The 26,139-nt window shown below is 30.9% G+C and overlaps 1 protein-coding gene across 7 annotated transcripts in view; it reads right to left on the bottom strand.

Moving 5' to 3' along the window:
- LOC107449479 (neprilysin-2) overlaps positions 1–26,139 on the bottom strand; it is a 50,532-nt gene that overhangs the window by 23,893 nt on the left and 500 nt on the right. For 4 of the 7 annotated variants that reach the window (XM_071181715.1, XM_043048515.2, XM_071181702.1 and 1 more), the window contains exons 2-10: positions 23,976–24,103; positions 23,335–23,433; positions 21,525–21,686; positions 19,237–19,320; positions 16,964–17,175; positions 10,892–11,071; positions 9,996–10,082; positions 6,767–6,891; positions 3,364–3,586 (exon numbers count right to left, since the gene is read on the bottom strand). In XM_071181715.1, the coding sequence (XP_071037816.1) occupies positions 3,364–3,586; positions 6,767–6,891; positions 9,996–10,082; positions 10,892–11,071; positions 16,964–17,175; positions 19,237–19,320; positions 21,525–21,686; positions 23,335–23,433; positions 23,976–24,103 (1,300 nt within the window). Of the gene's footprint in view, positions 1–3,363; positions 3,587–6,766; positions 6,892–9,995; positions 10,083–10,891; positions 11,072–13,252; positions 13,465–15,512; positions 15,597–16,963; positions 17,176–19,236; positions 19,321–21,524; positions 21,687–23,334; positions 23,434–23,975; positions 24,104–26,139 lie in introns of all 7 variants that reach the window. The other 3 variants (XM_071181710.1, XM_043048516.2, XM_043048514.2) reach the window with 1 other exon arrangement.

The raw sequence follows: 26,139 nt of genomic DNA, 5'->3' as shown, positions 1-26,139 counted from the left end.
AAAAATGTTTATGGACCTCTGGAGGGTTCCTCCTCCGCATAGTTGGTATTTCAGAAAACGACCTGGAAGTGCCTTGCTTTTTGAGGGACCTAGAAGCCAGCAGACTTGTTTATCTCGCTTTGCAAGTGGTCACTTGAGGTGTCTCTCGTATGTTCAGGGGCAAAAGACTTTTGGACTTTGCACTAAATGTAGGACTGCTCAGGCTTCGCCCGAGCATATTCTAAACTGTATCGATTTTAAGATCGATGAGGTTTTTTCAAAACCTCATCTGTTTTTAGACTTCCTGGACATTTTTGGACTTATGGAATTGGTCTAATTGGGATGGACCTCTTGGGGATTAGAAACAACAACAACATTGAAATAAAGAAATAATAATATTTCAGTTAGAAAATTTCTGTAAAGAAAAGGATTTTAGTATGATTGTTATCTTAGCTAAGCATAATCATTTTGTTCGTATTTGAGGAGCCATTTTGAGTAAAAAGTTTCAGAAACTGGTTCTGGTAAGATTATATTATTTTAGAATATTACTATCTATACCTCCTCTATGAAATTTTGGAAGACATAGTTATGCGTTATAAAACAGGGTTCTCAAATTTTGGCTCAAGGGCCAATACCGGGTCTAAACACACCTCTGGCCGACCCCTATTTATTGGGATTATCCATGAAATAATATGAATGAATCTTACGAAATAATAATCTAAAGAAACACAATAACTTATATGCCTAGGGAAATCGAACATTTTAATTGTAATTAATGGCATGAAAATTTCCCTAAAAACCTTACAATAATTGAAACCCACATAAAATAGAAGTCTCACTCACTGGGTACTTCCGAAACAAAAATGTGCGTACAATTCAAAACTACTGAAAACTTGCTAATAGTGTGCTACAAACTATGCTACAAACTAAGAATGCCACTTTTTCAGACAAATGTAGACGTGCACATCTGAAACTCTTAAAATAGTCCCCAGAAAATGAAAAATCAGTTCTTTTACTTGCATTTTCCCATAATATTGCTTCATCACCTGCTTCTAGTTAGATTGTTTACTGGGAACTTATTGGAGGAGTCTGTGTGACTAAAAAAGTCAGTCAGTCAGTTAAAAAGTCTGGAGTCGACTCAGGTAAAATCGCTTTTAACACTAGAGCTGCCGGATTTCGAACTTACCTAAAACTACCATTTGAGGTCAATTTGACTATCATAAAAAATTGATGCTTTTTCAAAGTAAATGATTTTTCAAATGATGAATATTGTTTAAAATGCAGTATTTAAGAGTTTTTAGAGATTTAAAATATTTTGTTTCGTTTTTTTTAATTTAATGCAATGAAAATATAACATTTTTATAATGTATTATAGTGTTGCAGACTATTACATCGCGAGAGCACAAGTAATACGAAAACAAACAAATGCCATGAATATAAATAATCTATATTAACACACATCATGCTTTAAAGTGTTAAGTTCTATTACTAGTTATGCATTGAGTAAGCGTATACAGTATTTGCACGTGACGTAAAAGTGACAACAAAGCATTGATAAATGTTTTTTAGCACTTCTCGTTGGAAGTATTTGTTTCATTTTGAGCCTTGCGATGTTAAAAGACATGTTCTTTTATTTAAGGACTGAATTTTATGTTATCTGCTGCTCATAGTGGTAATTTTGTAGTTCTTCAACAAATACAAATGAGTAATTTGAGGGGGAGGGGCAGAGGATTATGTAATAGTGAAGGGCAGAGGTAGATGGATCATGGATTAGAATCCCATTGCCGTTGGACTGACCTTGGTTATTTAGTGGTTTTCCTCTCCTAGTTACGCCAAAGGTGGGTTAGTTTTAACAAAAAGTACTCCACGAAGACTAGTTTGTTTCAATGCTTGATCCAGAAGTTTCCTTGTGCACTGGGTTGGGTTCAAAATTACAAGGCTACAGGGTTGGATATTGATAAATGTAAACTCTGCTTTTGGGCAGCTATTCACTGCTGGCTATAAAATAAAAAGTATTACCCCTTGCGAGATTTAGCTAGTTTCTTGTGTCGGAGGCGCTTTTCATAATTTTCTGCTAAACGATTTCATGCAATCCTATATATTTTTTATACATGGCTGATAGATTGATCAAAGAGCAGTTGCGAAATGGTGAGTTAGTGAGGAAGAGGAAATAATCCTAGAACTCTATCAAATGTAGCAGGATCAGTGAGAACGTTAGGTTAGACTAAATCGCTAGAAAACGGCAAATTGGTCTACCCTCACTGGTCTTCAACTTAAATTCCTAAAGAATTTATTTTGACAATTTAAGATGAAGTTAAAGTCAGATAATCATTTCAATATATATATATATATATAAAAACAAGTCTAAAATAGGGAATAAAACGCAGAACAAAAACTGAGAAACAATAAAATCATTAAAAAAATATTTAACTGGAAGGGAGAGTGTTGATTCTTGGAGTAAGACCTTGGAGTGAACATNAAAAGTTTTTAATTTTAATATATTAGATAATTTTAATATATATATAAAAAAACAAGCCTAAAATAGGGAATAAAACGCAGAACAAAAACTGAGAAACAATAAAATCATTAAAAAAAAATTTAACTGAAGGGGAGAGTAAGACCTTGACGTGAATATTAGCGTTACCTAGTGAGAGACTTTTGTATACAGTATACGTAATTTCTATCTGTTTCAATATGCAGTCCTACCTGCTGTATTGGTGACTTTTCTTAGATTTTTTCCGGCATGTGCTAGAGATCTGTGCTTGTTGTTTCAGTTGAGTTATTTTTTTATTAAATATGTATGGAAAATAATGCTTTTAAGTACTTGTACTTGAAATCAGAATTTAGAAATTTACAAAAATGTCTTTCTGTTTAAGATAAGACATTTTTTTTCTTTTTGGTAGGTGTAAGAAATATAATAAAGGGGATGCTTCTTGAAAGCAAGAACAATCCATGGTATGTATAATGTATCCAATTATTTTTGGAACATTCGGAAAAATATTCTTTGGTTATTATGTTTATGATAAACTTAATTTATTTGTGGTTATGCAGGATACATGAAAAAGAAGATTGAATTGCATCAGTATAAAAATTTAATAAAACTAACGAATTAAAAAGAGAATAAATTCAAAATGAGTGTTATCTCAGAAGTAACATAAAATGGAGGTTCAAGGTAGAATACCCTCGTGTAATGTGTAACGATTTTCCTTACTTCTAACTTTTTTTTCCTAAGTGCATCACAAAATTCATTTATAAAAAACATAGAATAATCGACAAACGCATAATGAAATTTCCCTAAATGTTCAAAGTTATTTGATTTAATATTTTCTGCTCAAAAATAAAAAGTTAAAGCAGGTCTAAAGTTCAAAACTCTCTTTTACTTACTTTCTGTTTGCTGTCTCCTTTAAAGTAATGCTTTATGTAGTATGAACTCACAGCTATTCCAAGATGTCCATTTACAGACCTCAAACACGTTTCCCATCGTGGCTTCTCTGCACTTTCCCCTGACAAAGCGGAACTGTATTCATGTTTCAGTGCTCGCCAGTCCTTCGACAACGAACCCAAGGATTCTCCAACAACTCTCCACATCATGTAGTTCGCAACAACCCTAAATAAAAATACTATTTTTAAAAAAATATTTCTGACAAGCCTATTGCTGGAATTATATTCATATTTTGTGAAAATTCTCTCAAATTAATAACTTTTATTATTGTATGCAGATGTCTGAAATTTACTGAATATTGATTACTGAATGCTTAGCTCTTTCTCTAAATTCAGCGTGGTCACCATATTTTGACCCAAAAGGGCAGATCAAATCGCAAAAATTGCAGTTTTATATGAAATCAAAATTTTCCATGTAAACGTAAGCACCAAGAAACGATTAAAACAGCTAATTTAAAACCACTTTAAATAGTAAAATTTTTACTTAGCAATGTTGCGTTAAAATATTTTTGGGAATGAAATTCATTTAGTTTATTACCTAAATTTAATTTAATGTTTTAGACTATTCTTTTTATGGGAAGGAGGGTGGAGAAATTTTATCTACTGCAAAGAATTGACTATAAACTCCTGAGCATATAAACAATTTAATTTATAAATTCTGTAATTATAACTAGAAATAAACTCAGAGATCAAGTGAACGAAAAATGAATGATCAAGTGAACGAAAGCATTACACACAAGAAAAAATAGCTTCTACATGCTAGCCTTCTTGATCCCACGATCCCCTTGATAACACACAAGAAAAAATAGCTTCTACATATAACACACAAGAAAAAATAGCTTCTACATGTTAGCCTTCTTGATCCCACGATCCCCTTGATAACACACAAGAAAAAATAGCTTCTACATGTTAGCCTTTTTGATCCCACGATCCCCTTGATAACACACAAGAAAAAATAGCTCCTACATGCTAGCCTTCTTGATCTCACGATCCCCTTGATAACACACAAGAAAAAATAGCTTCTACATGTTAGCCTTCTTGATCCCACGATCACCTTGATAACACACAAGAAAAAATAGCTTCTACATGTTAGCCTTCTTGAACCCACAAAAACTTTTACTGTTAACCACTTTTACGTAAGCAAAGCATTTCATTTGTCTTTTGGATTTATTTTCTAAAGTTATCAGAATATGCTCTCACAAATTATAGGAGGGAAATTAGCTTCCCACCGCCATTTAGAAACTAATGAAGTTCATGGGAAGAATTCTTCCCACGTCTGAATAAGGGGCTGACACACGACTAACAGCTTTTGTGATTCGCTGTAAATTAAAATATGAGACATGCGGTTTTCGCAGTAGTACGTACTAAATTTATTTTTGATGATTTAAATTTTTTAAAACTGTTTTTGATTGTATTTCGCCTCGTAGTTTCAAGAAGGAAAACACGTTTTTCTTATCAACTTTACTTTTAAGGATAAGCTGCAGCTAAGTTATAAAAATAATTAAAAAAAATCATTATTAATAAAAAATTCTTATTTGTCAATTGCTTAGAGTACTTAAAAATATGACGGCAGGGTTATGAAATGAAAAAGTTTTTAGGAGAAAAGGCTTTTATAAATTTTAGAACTTTGAACAACACTGTAAAGCTGTGAGCTATTTTAACTAGTAAGGAGTTAACTTGAAGTAAATGACATGCAATAAAAACCTGTGAAAACTAAATTTTATTTATATTTAAAAAAGGCAAAAAAGCACAACTAATACTCATTTTTCAATGAATGACAATGAATAAAAATGAATAAAACACTTATTATTGAACCAGCATAACTATCATTAAAACATAATATTGAGCACTTTGCTGTGATAAACTATTGACTTTTAACTGTTCCATTCTTCACAACTTAAAGCTCAGTTTGTTTCAGCATCTCGTTGCTCTCTCGAGTAAATAACTTTGTTCCAGAAATTTGTATATATACAGAGATGCCAACTGATCCAGACACGCCAAAATAATTAAAAAAAAGAAATGGTAAAATAACTACTAACTAATTTTGCAAATATTTGACAATTTTTGCTTGCTGTTTAAAGGGTATAGCATGACACAAGTACTAGTAAGTGGAGAATTATATAAACCTACGAATTATTTAAAAATAGTGGTAGATAAAAATCTACTAAATTGAATTTATTAAAACAAGAAACACAATTGATAAAATACCACTTTAAAATATTTATTTGCTGTCCGGAGCAAGTTGGCATCTCTGTATACATCGAAGAGCCATTACATTATGACCACCCTCCATCTATAACATTGGGCTCGCCCAGGTTTTCATGGTTTCAACACAGGAAAAATGTTTTCATGGAGCACATTAGGACCCATAATCCTCATGAACAATCCCTGACTTCTGTAAGCTACTTGAACATAGTTGCAGACCAGGTTCACCCATTCATGGCAACAGTTTTCCCTGCGGGGGATGGTGTTTACCAACAGGATAATACACCATGTCATAAGGGTCGAATCGTCATGGATTGGTTCGAGGAATATTCCAGTGACTTTCAAGTCATGTCTTGGCCCTCAAAGTCACCTGACCTTAATCCAATAGAGCATTTGTGGTCCTACTTGGAAAACCGAATTCGTGCTGCCACGCTACCCCCTCGCAATGTGAGGGAATTGCAGGACCAGTTGGGGAGCGCTTGGTACCAGATACCTCAGACTACCTATCAGCACCTTGTGGAATCAATGCAACAGGCGGGTGCTAGCAGTTTTGAGGGCTAAAGGTGGTCCTACATGTTATAAGCAGGGTGGTCATAATGTAATGGCTCTTCGGTGTATAAATACGTTTAAGCTCATTCATGATTATGACAATTCACACTCTCGATATTTCAATTCTTTGTTGCCAACGTGGAAAAGAAGTAAAGCATATATATATATATATCTATATATATAAAAATCTCTTGTCACAGTTTTAGTGGTTAAACTCCTCCTAAACGGCTGGATCGATTTTGATGAAATTTTATATGTATATTCAGTAGGTATGAGAATAGGTTTATAACTAANAGCGCTCCATGCCACTGCCACTCACATACCACATACGCACACACTTACAATAAATAAGATATATTTTCATACTCTAGAAATAAATCATATGGCAAAACAACGTTTGCCGGGTCAGCTAGTATATATATATATATATATGTGTGTGTGTGTGTGTGTGTGTGTGCGTGCGTATGGGTGTGTGTTTTACGATTTAACTTAGATGACGTTACTTGCAGGTATCCTATTTGCTATGTTGTAAAAATAATTAAAAAACTTAAATGAGCAAAAAATATATAAATTTAAAAATTAAATATACCACCTTTTATCTGTCGTTGTGATGAGTTCCCCGAATTTTTTAAGAAAGTCCGGTACATCTACGAGCACCGTTTCAGTTTCAGTTATCGGATCAGCCACAAGCCCATTAAAATATTTAATCCAATCAATCTACATAATAAAAATTACAATTATTTTCAAAATTTATTTTGCAACTTTGGGGAAGAATTTTGTTTTGTTTTATGAGGTATTAGAGTTTTAACTGACCTTTTGTCAGTTAAAAACTCTCATGCCTTACGTCACTGATATCAAATATGAGAGAAAATAAATCGGTTTCTCTCCTCATGCTACAGTTTTTTTTTTAAAAAATTACATTTTAAGTATATTTTTATGACGAAATGTACAAGTTTATAAACGTTTTTATGACAAAGGGTAGCATAAATGTTGCGCCAAACTTCTAGATGAGTTAAGATATATCATCAGGTTTAAAACCTCATAGGAAAACATGCACGGAAACTTCATTATTCAATTTTAAATTTTAATTCTGATGATGCGCCCTAACTCCTCTAGTAGTTTGTCTCCTGTTATATATAACGACCGCGACCACCTGTTATCTATAACGCTTTTAAATTCATGCATTTCAACAAAAAATAGACTAGAAACACCCCTTAGAAAAATCTGTATCATTGGGAACAAAACTAATTTCAGAATTTAAATCCTCACATTCGATTTAGACAAAATTAAGTATTTGTATAAATGCAACAAATAATTTGTTTCCCATATTGTTATATGGCATATATTAATATAATAAGCAGGTATAATGGCAGATACTTTAAAATGTGCATAAAGTATCTGTCATTATACCTGCTTATTATATTAATATATGCCATATAAAGCAACTGTTTATTAATCTATAATATGCAATTTGCATTTATTTTCACAATTTATAAACTACTTCTATTTTAACGTTTATCCCAAAACTTTTACATGTCTTAGGTTTAAAATATCTATTATTGTCATATCCGTTACACCTAATACTAACTGTTTGATAAAAGTAGCATTCAAATCTATGGTAATAATATTTAATTTTAAATTTCTCTATGAATAAAATAAATATAACCATTTAGCTACAAGCTTTAATTTTTAAATAATTATTAATTTGTAAGCCAAATTAATTGTATATCATGCAAAATATTTGTATACTTTTCACATAATTAATATTAATATTTCGAAGGTATATATATCAATTAAGATTTTAGAGACAATATTATCAATTGTAAATACAAATACTTTAATTTTCTTTTTAGAATTCCAAATCAGAAGTTATTGAAAAAGAAATGAAAAATTAAAAATATTTAGCAGATTAGTAGCATTTAAAATTTTTTAAAATTTGGATACGGTAGGTAGATGGTACCAAAGGAGGAGAATGGTTAATTTCTATTGCACTAGAAGCATTTTGAAGGTCATTCAAGGTCATTCAATTGCTGATAATTATAAATATTTTTATGTTACTAGCAATGCTCTGGATTTACCCCCTCAATGTTTGTGGGTTCGAATCCTATCGATAACTGGTAGATTCGAACTTCGCACTCGGATTGCACCGAGCATAGTGCTCACGAAATTTATGGTCAGAGATAGACGGATCATGGGTTAGAGTCCTCTTGCCTTCAGGTTAACCATGGGAGGTTTTCGTGGTTTTCTTGTCCATGTAATGCTAATGCGGGCTAGTTCTATCAAAAAGTCCTAAACAAAGGTAAATTTCTTTCAGTACTTGATCCAGGAGTTCCTTGTCCTCTGGATTGTGTTTCTAATTACAAGACTACAGAGTCGAATATTGGTAGTAAATTCAAAAGTGGGTCTGGTGTTTAATGACGGTTATAAAATTACAAAAAATTAAAAAATCAATACGCAATGCAACATAACTTCATTGCTTACAGCTTAAAGTTTCTTAGAAATAATACCAAATTTTTCTGGGTAGATATAATAGTCAATACTTCTAGTAAAATTTCTATATTAATAATAATTCTTTGTTTGTAGCCTTTCATCGTCTATTTGTGCAAAAATGACCATTACGCATTGTAAAACAACTCTATCATTTCTTAATGCTTAAATTTTCTTATATTTTTATACCTAATACTTCTTAGTTACTAATGCTTAATATCCAAAAAGAGACTAGGGTATCTTCTGTGCTGCGTAGATTAAAGAAAGAAAAAAAGTAAATAAAGCACAAATAGCACACGAAAATAAACATGCTATATTGTGTCAGTTTTCTAAACAAGAATCATCCTCAGTGTTACTATTCCAAAATGAATTTTTTGGTATTTAGACATTGAATCAATTTCTGGTGATTAATTTTCCGGTGCTTACATTGAGTGCTGATGAAAATATATTGTTGACAATGTCATTTTTCTTGGTCATACTATTAGTCAATACACTATATGCTTTCATAAAGATGCGTTTAAAAAAGATGTTTGGGTTTGTAAGAGTCTTGTAATTTGGCATGTAATTTGTAGTTTACATATTTGACAGGGAATATAACAATTTTCGAGCTCATTTTATTTAGGCTGTAAAGAACTTGATGCTTAGTGTCATATACATAACACATGTAAATAACACAATTTTTTTTTTAATTTCAGTAACAAATAAAAATTTTCTTAATTTCATCTTTAGTTACTGAAATATGGAACTATTCTAAAATACAAAACGCTTTATATTTTGATGCTTTTTTAATTTTACTAGAATAGTAAATTCTAGAGCATTCTCTACTGTACATAAAATCCAATTATAACTATTTCATTTTAATCAATTTTCCTAGATTCTGTGAATTATTTATCTTATTTCATAATAAAATAAACGAAGCATCTATGTTATGTTATAATTAACTATGTATACGGCAGCATTTATCCTATGTTATAATAAACTGCAGCATTTAACCTTAACTAAATAACAACCTTAACTAAATAGTAACCTTAACTAAATAACGTTATAGTAAACTAAAGTATACGGCAGCATTTATCCTATGTTATAATAAACAAAATATACGGCAGCAAGTTAAATCTACTCTTGCTTTATTAGTGTTTACGAACTCTGTCAATCCATATAAGCTCAAAAATATAAAGTTTTTAATTTTTTTTACTAATTTTTTTAAAACTTATTTTTTTTAAAAATTAAAAATATCTGCTGAAAATATTGATTAGTTTTTTATTCGATATTTTGTTAGATATAAATTTATAATTAATGCAGACATATTTCTTAATGAAAAATGTTCTCCTTACCTGTGAAACAAGTTCTCTTAATTGTGGTATGGTATACTTGTGATACATTTTATCAAAGTCCCTTCTTTCTTCATCCGGTAATGAATTCTAGTAATGAAAGTTAGACTATCTTAAATGAAGAATAACTGAAGTTTTAAAGAATTCTTAACAATAATATCAATTGTTAAATGAATAATCCAAGATATATTTGATAATACATAAAAAAAGTGAAAGTGGTAAAAAATCTACATATTTCGAGGGCTCAAGAATAGGCGTCCATTTTTAAGACTCGCTAGACCGGAATGAGGAAAACGACAGAGATTCGAAACAGAAAATGTGAAGTCGCCAATGAAAAAATGGAAATTAAAGGTGAAAAACAAGACTAAGGAACAGTATTAGCCAAAAGGGAAACAGGAAGCGTAAAGTAAGCGACGAAAAGTGAAAAATTGAGGTGTAAAAACAAAACTAGAAAAACCGCAGTGGCCAGAAGGGGCAAATTAGGGAAGGACGCCATGAAGACGTGGTGCGATGCTGTTAAGAAAGGAATCTACATTCATATGAATGAAATAAGATTCCAAGGCATTAAAAGGAGGTGATGCTAATCATGCACGAAACATGACAGACTTTCTCCACCTTCATATTTTTTTTATAGAAATATATTAAGTTCTTATATTATCAGTAATAACAAGGTTTGCTGTTAAATAATTAGTGGGAGATATATCTTGAAACTTATTTATGTTTATAATATTCAGGGATTTTATTTATTCAAACTTTTTACGAAATTTAAAAGGGTATCCATAAAAAAAAAATTACTTATTTCATAGTTATACTGGCTTACAAATCTTAATGATGTTTAAAACAACATATGTATAAACTAAATGATGCTAAAACTAAATAAATTTGTTAAAATATCTTACGTTTGCTAAAGTTATTTCGAAGTTCAAAGCTTGCAATAATTCGTTCTCAACAGTTTTTTCATTTGCTCCTAGTTTTTTGGCAGCTTTGACCATCAAATTGAAATAAGCTTGAGTGGCAGAGTCATTTAAACCTTTCATGTAATATTCTCGATTTGGCATTCCGAGGGATGTTTGATCCATCTGTAAGTAAAAGGAATATGCAATTGCTTATAATATGCAATAATATTATAAAGGGTCATTATATTATAAAGGGTTATAATATTTGGCAAATAATTACAATATATGAGGTAATAGTAATAATATAAGAGTTAACAATAATCTAAGAAATAGTAATATTTGTGGTAATATTAACAATATAGAGGGTAATAATAATATAAATGATTCTGTAAGTTAAAAAGGACGCTTGATTGCATATGCCTTTTTTTTTATCTACAATAAGAACATTTCTTCAAGTAATATTTATAAAATTTTACAAAAAAAAAAAAACAGTTCATGTTATTTATGGTATTCAGCAATGTGCTACCTAAGAAGAAATGGACGCTAACCATCTAAGACGTTGCCCTGCACTTCCTTCTGGGCCCTTGTGGGAACGATATTGGCGGGCGAGATGCATTATTACAGACAAATAGACTCTTTATTTTTGTAGCTCTTGCTTCCGTTTTTTGTTCTTTCTTTATATTGTTCTTGGCTACAAATTTGTCTTTCATGTCTGCCATTGGAAATAAAAAAATAAAAAAAACAATGTGCTACCTTTCGTTTCGCTACCTGGAAATTTTTCTAAATCAGCATATTTTGCAAAAATACTGCCTGGTTTGTAGAGTCGAATGAAAATTAAGTGGTCCAATTTGTAGTAAAATTTGTCCCTTTATCCATTTGATCGATCAAAGAATTGAGATCAAAGTTTCGAAAAACACAGGAAATATTAAAAATCGTTAATTTTTTTTTATAATACAGTTGAGTCAGTATTATTTACTTTCCTTACAGAAGAAAATTAATTTTCTCTGTTATTACATTCAGGAAACCCGAATTCCTCCGTAAGACTTAGAACTGAGTTTGCATTGCTGGGAAGGAGAGATTAAGTATAAACAAATTTTTGTGTTGACACTCAATCGGTTATTTAAACTAAAATAAAGTCTTTTGCTAAGTCATTGTCACACAGATGTGCAAATTTTGAAGAAAACCGCTTGTTTGATAATTGAATTAAACGACGCTCAAGACTATTTTTAAGAAAAAATGTTTAATGTATTAAAATTTTAATTTTTGACTTTTGTGCAAATTTATTTATCAAGACCTTACAACCTAATAACTATTAGTTTTAATTTATTTGGAAGGGGGGTTAGTAGAAAAACAGAACAGGAGAAACAATGTTTCATGTATTTAAACAAAATTGCCAGATGCAACCATAGATAAGAGTACAAATATTTCATCATTTATACATGAATTCTTTGTTACTCTGATAAATTGTAAACTATTCATTCTCTTGACTTAGTTTATATTTAATTTAATTAAGCTTAAAAAATGCTTAGATCCAATATTGTGCTTGCCTATACATCAATGTAAAATGCGTACATACGTATATTTCCAGAAGTCTGTACTTTTTGTACAGATAAAATTTAGAAAATTAGAAAAAAATAATGATCTATCGATTTTTTTGGTTACATTGGATTCAGAGTTGAAAAATACAAAAACAAAATTATACCTTTAGACAAAATACGAGCTTTAGATGCTTAGATAGGTATAAATAATAAACTGTACTTTTTATATTTATTACTTTTTAAATCAGTTATAACTTCTGAATTATTAGCTTGATTTACTTGATGTGATTGTCATTCGATTAAGCATAAAATAGGGGGAAAACATAGGCATTAATCTATCATTAATCCAAGATTAAGCTTCTTATCCGGGATTAATTTTCCCACTTTTGATCCCCTTCGACTATATTCAAAACTCACCCCTGGGGAGGAGCAAAGGAGAAGTTTTCATATTGGGCCTAAACCCCAATTTTCGGGATGAAGATTCTCCTGGACAAGACCAGAATATATGTTCCCTGCAGAAACTACCCGGGTTTCCTATTATCTCCGAGACACATTTTCAAGTTCCCAGCACCCACAGCACATGTCCTGAGATTGGAAATGGTTCCAACTGAGGACAACCAAAATTCTGTTCTGTATAGTCAAAAAGCACCGAATCTGACAGCCGCAATCGTGCTGATTTCCGCCGCTCTTTGAAAATCAATGGACACGAAAACAACAACAGCCCTAACTCTTAAAATAACACCCAGTTTTCTCCAAATTATTACCGAATTCAACAACATACGAAATGCTCCAAATTGGTTATAGGTTAAGAGAATTTAATCTTTACTTCTATGGTATGCACTGTGCTGTTTTTGAAGTCCGTGGAAACTGACGTAGTGATGAGAATGCTATGGTCATAACCAAGGTTTCGCATTTTAAAGAGAGTTTCCATCCAGTCAAAGGTAGATCCATCCCACGAGTCTCCTACCGCAGCAGGCCATCCACCCAGAGTTGTTAACACAGTTTGTAATGGTTGGCTGCCAGAATTTTCAATACCATCTGCAAAAAAAGTGGAAAATATTTCTATTTAGGAAATTTAATCAACAAAGCGGAGTATCAAATTAAAACAAACAATAATGAGCCTAGTGTTGTTATGCGTAAGAAGGGTAGTTGTCTTTAAATCTTGAGGACAGAACTTGAATTTCAGCGATTGTACTCAGAAAGTTTCGATTCTGAGGACAAAAAATTTGCCCAATTTTTAACATGCGTCCTCAAATGTTCCCGAATTTCATCGAAAACAATCTTTTTTTTTTATGTATATGCATTGAAATATTAAAATAATCAGAAATGCACGGGTTTTTTCTTGATTTAACAAGATAGTTTTGTCTTAGAACACAAGCAAAAGAGCATCACGCTCAAGCATTTAAAACTCCATCATACTCGTCTTGAAATAATTTCAGTGAAAAATAAACAAATTTTAATTATCTCGTACTCATTTATTTTAAGCGTGTTCGAATGCTGAGTATTATATGATATTTCAAACCTGCTCAGTATTGAAATCAAGTTTGATGAAGATGATTCTGCTCCTGATAGTTATCAATTTAAAAATAATCTTTGTTGCACACCTACATTAATATTTTTCATAAATATATAGGAGTAAAAAAGCAAAATTTAAGGACGCTCTGCTCATTTCTCCTCAAATCATTTATAAATCTGGTCGCATTTTTTCTAAGTCTTCCACAATTTGACTAAGAAATTCATAGGGGTGACAAAAAACCATCAAGAGGTTTTAAATTTACCAAAGAACAAGTAGTTTCAAACCTTGTTTAGAGGATGAAAATCGCAAAAAACGTACTTGTCAGAAACCAAATACTAAAAGAATACAATTTTCTAACAAAAAACTTGATATACTTGATTAATTATTACAAAGTTTGTTCGAATTAGAGCCCATGGACGTCATTGCACGTTTTACAACGACGTAAAAATGATTCTTATACTCACCTGAAGAGGGCAAGCGTGCTTTTGACGTTTTTCAAAACGACGACAATTTGTGTTATGAGACCTTCCGACAGTGTATTTTTTTTACCTTATCGTCGACTGTGTACTGACATCGATGTGTGCCTCTTTGAAAAATTTCACAATAATTAATTAAATAGATATTTTATAGTTAGCAACAGTGTACCTTTTGTAGTTATTTTCCAGCATAAAGTCTGATTGAGCTTTTCGCGATTTTCATACTTTTAATTTGGATGGCAACCTCATATTTTATATAGTTAGTTTTTCTCCTACTGATGCCATTTGCCATATCTCTCTAAATGTTTATATCAGTCGAATTTTGGAGCCCTCTTTATGTATTAAGAATAATTTGATATATTCGGTTAATTGTTCTTTTTTTTATTTTCACCAAAAATATGATCATTACTTCTAAGAGATATTATATATTTTCAATAAGTTCTAGCACTATAGTAGGTTTTGTGCTATGCGAATGAGGAGTTTTTAACTTCAAACTTATAACATTATTATCTATTTTAAGTTTAATAACTAATATTATAATTTAAACTTACTTACCAACTCGCTTCGGATAATTGTCTACTCACTAAATCTGTGGACAGTGCTCAAAATAAGATATCATTTTAAATGAGTTTTGTTCGAATAATTGGATAATCAAAACTAGGAAACGATGTTAATAATGAAAAAACGGTGACCGCTGTATGCTATTTAATCGCTGGTTTATTAATAAAGTTGCAGAAACAGACACAAAAACGTACTTACTCTGAATAAATTTTTTTTCAATGAACCTGAAGTTTCGATCATCAAATTATGCGGGAAGCCGCAAACCGTGAAAATATAGTCTAATTAATTTCGTCAAAGGAGCAGTCGAAAGTTTGGACTTTTTAAGGTTAATTTTATTTTCTGCGTATTTAGTCATGTCTCGGGAAGTTTAAAAGCGCATCTAGATATTTTTGCACGTAATTTGAAATTCTTGTATATAAAGATAATTCAAAAAAAAAAAAAATTCGTCTTCCCCGACTCAGTTTAAGTTTATTCGCATATTTAAATTCTAAAGTCGTTGGTATTTTTAATCTAACTAAATAACATTTACTTACTTAGGTTCATACAGGAATCGTAAAAATCTTTTACAATTTTTATATTTTTTGGTTCTGTCCCATCTAATGGTTTATCTACCAAACCTGAAACAATCAAATTGTATTAGAAATTAGTATTTGTAATAATTTTTTGCAAGATAATAGAAAGTGTTCTACAGGAACATAACCGATAAATTCAGTACATTTCGTAATTGAAACTGCAATATTTGTTATATACACCGAAGAGCCATTGCATTATGACCACCCTGCTAATAACATGTAGGACCACCTTTAGCCCTCAAAACTGCTAGCACCCGCTCACCAACTGGTCCTGCAATTCCCTCACATTGCGAGGAGGTAGCATGGCAGCATGAATTTGGTTTTCCAAGTAGGACCACAAATGCTCTATTGGATTTAGGTCGGGTGAATTTGGGGGTCAAGAGATGACTTGAAAGTCACTGGAATGTTCCTCGCGATTCGACCCTTATGACATGGTGCATTATCCTGTTGGTAAACACCATCCCCCGCAGGAAAAACTGTTGCCATGAATGGGTGAACCTGGTCTGCAACTATGTTCAAGTAGCTTNTCTCTTGACTTAGTTTATATTTAATTTAATTAAGCTTAAAAAATGCTTAGATCCAATATTGTGCTTGCCTATACATCAATGTAAAATGCGTACATACGTATATTTCCAGAAGTCTGTACTTTTTGTACAGATAAAATTTAGAAAATTAGAAAAAAATAATGATCTATCGATTTTTTTGGTTACATTGGATTCAGAGTTGAAAAATACAAAAACAAAATTATACCTTTAGACAAAATACGAGCTTTAGATGCTTAGATAGGTATAAATAATAAACTGTACTTTTTATATTTATTACTTTTTAAATCAGTTATAACTTCTGAATTATTAGCTTGATTTACTTGATGTGATTGTCATTCGATTAAGCATAAAATAGGGGGAAAACATAGGCATTAATCTATCATTAATCCAAGATTAAGCTTCTTATCCGGGATTAATTTTCCCACTTTTGATCCCCTTCGACTATATTCAAAACTCACCCCTGGGGAGGAGCAAAGGAGAAGTTTTCATATTGGGCCTAAACCCCAATTTTCGGGATGAAGATTCTCCTGGACAAGACCAGAATATATGTTCCCTGCAGAAACTACCCGGGTTTCCTATTATCTCCGAGACACATTTTCAAGTTCCCAGCACCCACAGCACATGTCCTGAGATTGGAAATGGTTCCAACTGAGGACAACCAAAATTCTGTTCTGTATAGTCAAAAAGCACCGAATCTGACAGCCGCAATCGTGCTGATTTCCGCCGCTCTTTGAAAATCAATGGACACGAAAACAACAACAGCCCTAACTCTTAAAATAACACCCAGTTTTCTCCAAATTATTACCGAATTCAACAACATACGAAATGCTCCAAATTGGTTATAGGTTAAGAGAATTTAATCTTTACTTCTATGGTGTGCACTGTGCTGTTTTTGAAGTCCGTGGAAACTGACGTAGTGATGAGAATGCTATGGTCATAACCAAGGTTTCGCATTTTAAAGAGAGTTTCCATCCAGTCAAAGGTAGATCCATCCCACGAGTCTCCTACCACAGCAGGCCATCCACCCAAAGTTGTCAACACAGTTTGTAATGGTTGGCTGCCAGAATTTTCAATACCATCTGTGAAAAAAGTGGAAAATATTTCTATTCATGAAATTTAATCAACAAAGAGGAGTATCAAATTAAAGCAAACAATAATAAGCCGAGAGTTGTTATGCTTAAGAAGGGAAGTCGTCTTTAAATCTTGAGGACAGAATTTGAATTTCAGTGATTGTACTCAGAAAGTTTCAATTCTGAGGACGGAGAATTTGCCAAATTTTTAACATGCGTCCTCAAATGTTCCCGAGTTTCTCCGAAAACATAATCTTTTTTCATGTATGCAATGAAATATCAAAAAAATCTGAAATGCGCAGGTTTTTTCTTGATTTAACAAGATAGTTTTGTCTTAGAACACAAGCAAAAAAGACATTACGCTTAAGGATTTAAATCTCCATCATACTACTTGAAATAATTTCAGTGAAAAATAATTTTTTTTTATTATCTCGTACTTATTTATTTTACGCGTCTTCAAATGCTGAGTTATTTCAAACCTGTTCAGTATTGAAATCAAGTTTGAAGATGATTCTGCACCTGATAGTTATCAATTTAAAAATAATATTTTTTGCACTCCTACGTTAATATTTTTCATAAATATATAGGGTAAAAAAGTAAAATTTGAGGACGCTCTGCTCATTTCTCCTCAAATCATCATTTATAAATCTGGTCATATTATTCATACAGAGTCTTCCACAAATTTCCTGAAAAATTCATAAGGGTTCATTCATAATTTTCATTCCTAAAAAATCCATAAAAAAATTCAAAAGAACCAAGAGGGATTAAATTTACCATGGAACAAGGAGTTTCAAACCTTGTTTAGAGAATGAAAATCGTGAAAAACCTACTTGTCGGAAACCAAATACAAAATGAATACAACTTTCTAACAAAAAAGCGATATACTTGATTAATTATTACAAAGTTTGTTAGAAGTAGAGCCCATTGACGTAATTGTATGTTTTACAACGACGTAAGAGCGATTCTTATACTCACTTGAAGAGGGCAGATGTGCTTTTGACGTTTGCCAAAACGACGACAATCTGTGTTATGAGACCTTCCGACATTGTGTTTTTTAGCTTATCGCAGACTACTGACATCGATGTGTGCCTCTTCGAAAAATTTCACAATAATTAAATAGATATTTTGTAGTTAGCAACAGTGTACCTTTTGTAGTTGTTTTCCAGCGTGAAGTCTGATTGAGCTTTCGCGATTTTCATACTTTTAATTTGGATGGCAGCTTCATATTTTATATAGTAAGTTCTTCTCCCACCGATGCCATTTGTCATATATCTCTAAATGTTTATATCAGTCGAATTTCGGAGTCCTCTTTATGAATTAGGAATGATTTGACATATACGGCTAGTTGTTTTTTTTTAATTCTAACCTTAAATACGCTTAATATTTCTACTAGACATAAGATATTTTCAACAAGTTCTAGCACTAAGTAGGTTTTGTGCTGTGCGAATGAGGAGTTTTTAACTTCAAGCTTATAACATTATTATCTATTTTAAGTTTGATAACTAATATTATAATTTAAACTTACTTAGCAACTCACATCGGATAATTGTCTACTCACTAAATCTGTGTACAGTGCTCAAAATAAGATATCACTTTAAATGACTTTTGTTCAAATAATTAGATAATCATGACTAGGAAACAATGTTAATAGTGAAAAAACGGTGACCACTATATGCTATTTAATAGCTGGTTCATTAATAAAGTTGCAGAAACAGTCACAAAATCGTACTTACTCTGAATAAACATAACTTTTTTTCAATGAACCTGAAGTTTTGATCATCAAAATATGCGGGAATCCGCCAACCGTGAATATATAGTCTAAATAATTTCCTCAAAGGAGCATTCGAAAGTTAGGGCTTTTCAATGCTAATTTTATTTTCTGCGTATTTAGCCATATCTTGGAAAGTTTAAAAGTGCAACTAGATATTTTTGCACGCAATTTTAAAATTCGTGTACATAAAGATAATTCTATATAAAAATTAGTTTTCCCCGACTCATTTTAAGTAAATTCATATATTTAAATTCTGAAGTCGTTGGTATTTTTAATTTAACTAAATAGCATTTACTTACCTAGGTTCATACAGGAATCGTAAAAATCTTTTACAATTTTTATATTTTTTGGTTCTGTTCCATCTAATGGTTTATTTACCAAACCTGAAACAATCACATTATATTAGCAATTACTATTTGTAATGATTTTTTGCAAGATAATAGAAAGTGTTTTACAGAACATAACCGATAAATTCAGTACATTTCGTAATAAAAACTGCAATATTTGTTATATACACCGAAGAGCCACTACATTATGACCACCTTGCTAATAACATGAAGGACCACCTTTAGCCCTCAAAACTGCTAGCACCCGCCGTGGCATTGATTCCACAAGGTGCTGATAGGTAGTCTGAGGTATCTGGAACCAAGCGCTCACCAACTGGTCCTGCAATTCCCTCACATTGCGAGGGGGTAGCGTGGCAGCACGAATTTGGTTTTCCAAGTAGGACCACAAATGCTCTATTGGATTAAGGTCAGGTGAATTTGGGGGCCAAGACATGACTTGAAAGTCACTGGAATGTTCCTCGACGATTCGACCCTTATGCCATGATGCATTATCCTGTTGGTAAACACCATCCCCCGCAGGAAAAACTGTTGACATGAATGGGTGAACCTGGTCTGCAACTATGTTCAAGTAGCTTACAGACGTCAGGGATTGTTCCATGAGAATTATGGGTCCTAATGTGCCCCATGAAAGCATTGTTCCTGGGCGAAAAACCATGAAAACCTGGGCGAGTCCATTGTTATAGATGGAGGGTGGTCATAATGTAATGGCTCTTCTGTGTGCATATAAAATTTTTTTTTATTTAAGTAGCATTATTATAAAATATTATTATAATAAATATCATTATAAAAATAAACAAAATCACTATATTTCGTTTAATTTTGAGGTAGGGAATATTACGAGAAGTATGGATAGCGCTGCAAGCTCTTGACTGCCTATACTTCCAAGTTGCTGCTTTTGGTGTGTTTTGAATTTGAATCTCAATCGCATTTGCACACGAATGTTTGAAGGTTGTAATCAACTTTGAAAATTAGCTTGTTATTAAGATTCCGATTCATAAAGTTTGTGCTGTCTACGGTACGAGCTTGTCGGATTAAAATTTAAATTTGATTCGCCGGAAATAAAAAGATTGGATTATTTGCTTGGAAGGCTTGACTTAAATACGTTGGAAGTAATCGGTTGAAAAAGTTAAAAATAAATATATTACAAGAAATGAAGAATATCTTAAAATATAGAGGCGTGTTATTGATAGATGAAAAGCGGAATATCTTCTAAGTGAAAGAGAATTAAAAATTAAATATGGTGGAACATTATTTTAATACCACAGTCACAAAAACTGTTTTACGATACTGAAAAAAATGCCAATTGAATTTTAAAAAGAGGCATTAATTTCACATTAAATATTGATTGAATCAAAATTAACTGTTGTTGAAATCAATTCTTCATTGTTTCAGTATTATATATATTGCAAAAAGAACATGTATCCTTTTTGTAGTAATTATGCATCACTTGTCCGATATTGTTTAGAATAAGATTTAGATAAATGTATTTTAAAAATACGTTTTAAAATCAACAAGTATAGTGTTCTGTGCAAAATTATTCTAAATCATTAAGCATTTTAATTGTTACACTGATACAAGTTGTATTTAACTAAACTAGAGTTTTAAAAGAAATTATAATAGAGAAGAATTTAAGGCTAAAATATTTTTTTTACAAAGAAATACATGTAATAAAAGAAAATAAATAATGTTATAAAATACAAGAAATAAAAGAAATACATAAAATTTCCCATCTAGTATTTAGTTAGAAAATTTTTCAACAGATGACGCTGCAAGTTAATTTTTACGTTTTTAACTTTGCATTTTTAAGCAAATTTTGTCCTCCCCGTACGGCATGTTATTTTGATAGGGAGTAGAATTTTTAAAAGTATTGTAACATGCGATTTTCCTTTTTTGCCAAATTTTAAGAAATTGTGATACGATTTTAAATTTTTTTCTTCGGCTTAAGGGTTTACTACTACACTATATCTAATCTAAAGGCTTTCATTTAAGGAAAAAAATTAGGTCCCCAGAATGCTTGTGCCCAGAATGCTGCCCGTTATAATTTTTTGGACGCAATCAGTCATACACGCAATCAGTCAGGACTTTTAGAACACCCTCATAATAAAACTGTATTAATTTTCAATTCATGTGATTTTTAAGAAGAAACGTTTATATTTCAAAATATATAATTTCAATATGATGAAACTATTACATGTTGTAAATGCGTATTACCCCAGAAACATTAAGACAAGCAAACAAACCTTTTAACTGGGCACTTAGTTCGTCGTCGACGTCGTAGAAGACACTTGATTCAGGTCTATCCTCTCGAATAGGGTGGGTTTTAATCCAGTTCCCGCATGCGAATTTGTAAAAGTTATCACAGGGATCAACACTTTCATCTAAGTTTTGCTTTATTTTTTCAGCTGAAATTAAATATTCACATTTCAATGAGCTATAATCTATTTAATGTAAATTCAGACATTATTATTCGACAAAACATTATTCAAACGTGAGTTTTAAAAAGCTTAAAAAGTGTTCTTTTGCTCTAAAATATTTAAAATAGTTCTATAAAATATTTTTCTTTATTTATTAAAATTAAAAGCTCGCCAACAAGCATACATGAATGGAAATGTTGCATATAGGTTTCTGAAATGTATTTCAGCTACAATTGAAAATTTACAATTAAGTGCTGTTCAGAATTTCAAACTTCGAGAGAATTTCATGTATGTATATATCTTTTCTCTTCATAAGAATTTTTTTTATTAATGTTGTGTAATTTGTGTGTATTAAAAATGACTGATTAAAACAGGGAAAGTTCATTTCCTACTCCTTTTCTATTCAAAACTCGTTTAAATATCGAAAATATACATATTGAGATCTAAAAATTATCATGTGTCACTTTTGAAATTACAACTGTATTTTTTTAAAAATTTTATTATGACTAGTTGAAGACCCTTTCCTCTAAAAAAATGAAAAAAAAGTTAACACGCTACCATTCACACAGTTGGGAAGCATAAACTGATTCATTTAAAAATATTATTTTTATTTATCAATTTTATCTAACCTTCTTCTCTGTGACCTCAAATTATTACACAAAGAAAGCGAACTTTAATAAGTTTAACTCATCATTAATAAAAAAAAGGAATGATTTATGACAGTTAAGCCATTTTTCCCTTGAATTGCAACTTTAGTATAATACTTAGTTTATTATTTTCAATCACCGTTGGTTCATATTAGTTAGGTTCATGGAAACACGTTGCAAACGCGTAGTTCTAATCAATATAAACACTAATCTCAGATAGTTTTTAAAATACTAATAGAGTGACACTATCTCTGCATGACATTGATATTGATTTTACTCGTGCTTACCTGACATAATGAATCAAAGACAAATAATAATTAAAAAAACATAACATCATAGATTCATCATAGACATCATTGAAAGTTCATAAACATAATAGATCTTTTTGCTTTTAACTAATGAGAAAAATTTTGTAGTTGGTATAAATTGCAACAGTGTGTAATAATGCCAGTTTAACTTATTTTACATTTTGAATGTAGTGTTGCTGCTGATAGTAATAGGACATTTGTTCTCAGGAATAAATATATCTGTTTGTTGTTCGTTTTGCATATATTTCTTACATAAAAGCATATATTTTATACTAATGGTCTGAAAAAAATTGTTTTAATTTTCAAAGAGACAATAATAGATATTGAAATGAATTAAGCATCAAATTGTCGCATGTAGTTTATATACTAATAATTTTAACTAGCATTATTAAACCAATAATTTTTAATAGCATTTAAATAAAGGGAAAATATCGTAATGAAAGTTTTTTATTCTAAATCTATAAAGGGAAAAAACTTCTGTGTTACTAGGAAAAAGATAAGAAATCATTTCAATTTGCTTTATAAAAAAAAATAGTTTCAACTTACATATGGGAATAAAATCATTTCATAAATTTACTTTTTTTAAACACAGAACCGATAATAAAGTTTTTTTTTTAAATTTTATTTTGAAAACAAAAATCAACACACGATTAATATAAAGGAGTCTAGCACAAACATTACCTGTTTCTATACATCCAGGGGTATTACAAACTTCTTCCGCATTTACTTGTCTTGCAAATCTTCTAGATTCCGAAGGAACAAAAGCAGACTTCTCTGCATCTAAAGCAAAATGTCTTATTTACTATTATTATTGATTGAAATGAATAAGCTTATTATCTTTATATCGCTATATAAAATTATATAATAACGTCAGGATTAACCATGCCAAGTATTCTAAATATTGATCCATTTTCCTTTAACCGTTTTGAGTTTTAGTAAATGAATAATTATGAACCTGACAAATAAGGTATTTCAGTCTCAGCGAAAAAGTTAATTAGTTAGAGTGACTTACTTTGCAATAAACAACAATATTCGATTCATAAGAAAATTAAAGATAAAATTAAATCAATTCTAAAATTGGTTACCTGTATGAGTTTGATAGTTCTAATCAAAGACAGCGAAAGTTACTGTCTTAATTAGCAGCATCAAAAGAGTTGTTATCGTAACAAGATACAGACTGAAATCTTATATGTATTGGAATATTATTGTGCGGCAACAAATTATAAAAAAGTTAATTAGTTATGCTGACTTTTGCGATAAACAACGATATTTGATTCATAAAAAAATTGACAAAAAATGGTATCAATTTTAAAATTGGCTACCTGTTTGATAGCTGTAACCAAAGACAGCGAATGTTGCTGCCATCATTAGCAGTATCAAAAGAGTTGTTATCGTAACAAAACATAGTATTCTCTCTAATCTAGTACGACGATTCCACCAGTGCGGATTCCTGTAAAACAAATAAATTAAGTTAGTGAAAAATTATAGATTAGACGATTAGTGTCAGATAGCAGATTAGACGCGAATTATTAGTCTTTTCACAAAAGTCTATTTGCTTAAGGTTTAATTTTCAATTTTTGAAAAGATTAATTAGATAAATTAGAATTTGTATTTTTATTTGTTTGTTTGCAGAAAGCCTGCAGGTATTTGTTAAAAAAGAGACTATTGAATATATAGTATTTTTTTTAACAAAAAACTTATTACAAATTTTTGCATTCGCAGATGCTGTGAACATAATGTCTTGAACAGAAAATTGTCTAATAAAAACATATGAACATTTAGAAAATAGGCAAGAACTGTGGGACTGTGGGACAATTTTTCTTTTAATTTCAAATAGGTTATGACTATTTTACGTTGAATGCATAATTTCCAATTAGAACCTTTCCAAACTACAGTAGACCATCACATCTTTAATCTTTCTGCGGTCCACATTAAGCCAACTAAAAATGCTGTGGGTCAAAATAAAGAAAGCAATACGTAACTTTAGCTTACTTAAAAAATAGTCAAGAACTTTATATGGAACGCTGCGTACTCAACAACAAAATAATAACAATATGATGGAATTTTATGTGAAAGGCTGCATTTTTTATTTTCGATGCAAGCATTCTGAATACCCCCAGATACTTATTGCCGGTTTTAAGAAAGTAATTGCTAAAGCAAGTTGGAAAAGACTCAATCAAATTAGGAAAAAAAAATACTTTTTTGTTGTTGATATATTTGAAAACTTCACACGTCCCACAAACAGGATTTGCTTATAATTTTATGAATGTGTTTTATTTTGTTAACTGTATAAAAATATTTCATTTTTCGTTGCAATTTAAATAGATCGCAAAGTTGTTTGTCTGTTCATAACTCAAAAATGAAAAGGATGCTTTTGCGCTTAATGTAAAGGATGCATAACTCGATAAGCTGTATATTTTAATAAATTCAGACTTACTTATCATCGAACTTGGATGAATAAAAATGCATTCTTGATTATATGCTCAGCATACTATGTTATATCTTGTTAGCTAAGCAGCGAACAGATAAATCTTAAGTGAAACTTCCTTTAAATGACATAGTGGCATAATGTGGCACGCATGTCAGAAGTTCCAATAAGATATTTATTTGTAAGAACTGAAAAAAAACATTTATCTGCCCATAATTGTTTCCTTGCATTGTTTCGAGAGATTTTGATAGAAAATGTATTTTTTATTTATCATGCATCAGCCAGGAAAGTTTCCTATGAATGTATTCAGTAAGTATGATATTCATTTCTACTTTGTTTCAATCGCTCCATAACTTGGCGCAGATGCCTATCTAGTACGATATAAAATATTTTGATATTTTCGCTTTGTTTTTGCCAATAACCAAATATATGATAAATATATAATTCCACTTACTACGATTGCTATTTTAAATTTAGGTATTTTTCTAAAAACTATTTCACAAATACTCTTACTTAAGTATCTTCAAAGAGCATTTTTTATCCTGAACCGTACAAAAAAAAAAAAAAAAAAAAAAAAAAAAAAAAAAAACAGAAGTCTTGAATTACTTTACTTATAATGTTCGGATTATCTCGAAATCAGGCTCAATCTGAATGATTCAAGAGTCTAATAATAAAAATGCTTAAGTTACAAAATCTTAGGTTACAAAATTCAGACACATAAGTGCACTTTATCTAAATAAACCTAATTTTTTCCGACAGATTTGCTTTCAACCTTCAAAATAAGGAACCTTCAACCTTCAAAATAAGGAATATAGCTGCTGTCTGTAAAATATGGTCTCAATAGTTTTGTCAGAACAATAGTCGAAAGTTTGGACCCCTTAATATAAATTTCACTTTTTGCGTATTTCGTTATACATCGATAACTTTTTAAGGGAATCGAAAAATGTTTACACAGAATTATAAAATTCGTTTTTCCAAAGGCAAATCCAAGAGGAACTGATTTTTAATAATTATTTAATGTGTTTTCCATTTTTATTTGAATAATAGCAAAAGAAAAT

Source organism: Parasteatoda tepidariorum, chromosome 1 (assembly GCF_043381705.1).
Source record: "Parasteatoda tepidariorum isolate YZ-2023 chromosome 1, CAS_Ptep_4.0, whole genome shotgun sequence".
NCBI classification, from domain to species: Eukaryota; Metazoa; Arthropoda; class Arachnida; order Araneae; family Theridiidae; genus Parasteatoda; species Parasteatoda tepidariorum.
This window is presented reverse-complemented; position numbering and strand designations above follow the sequence as displayed.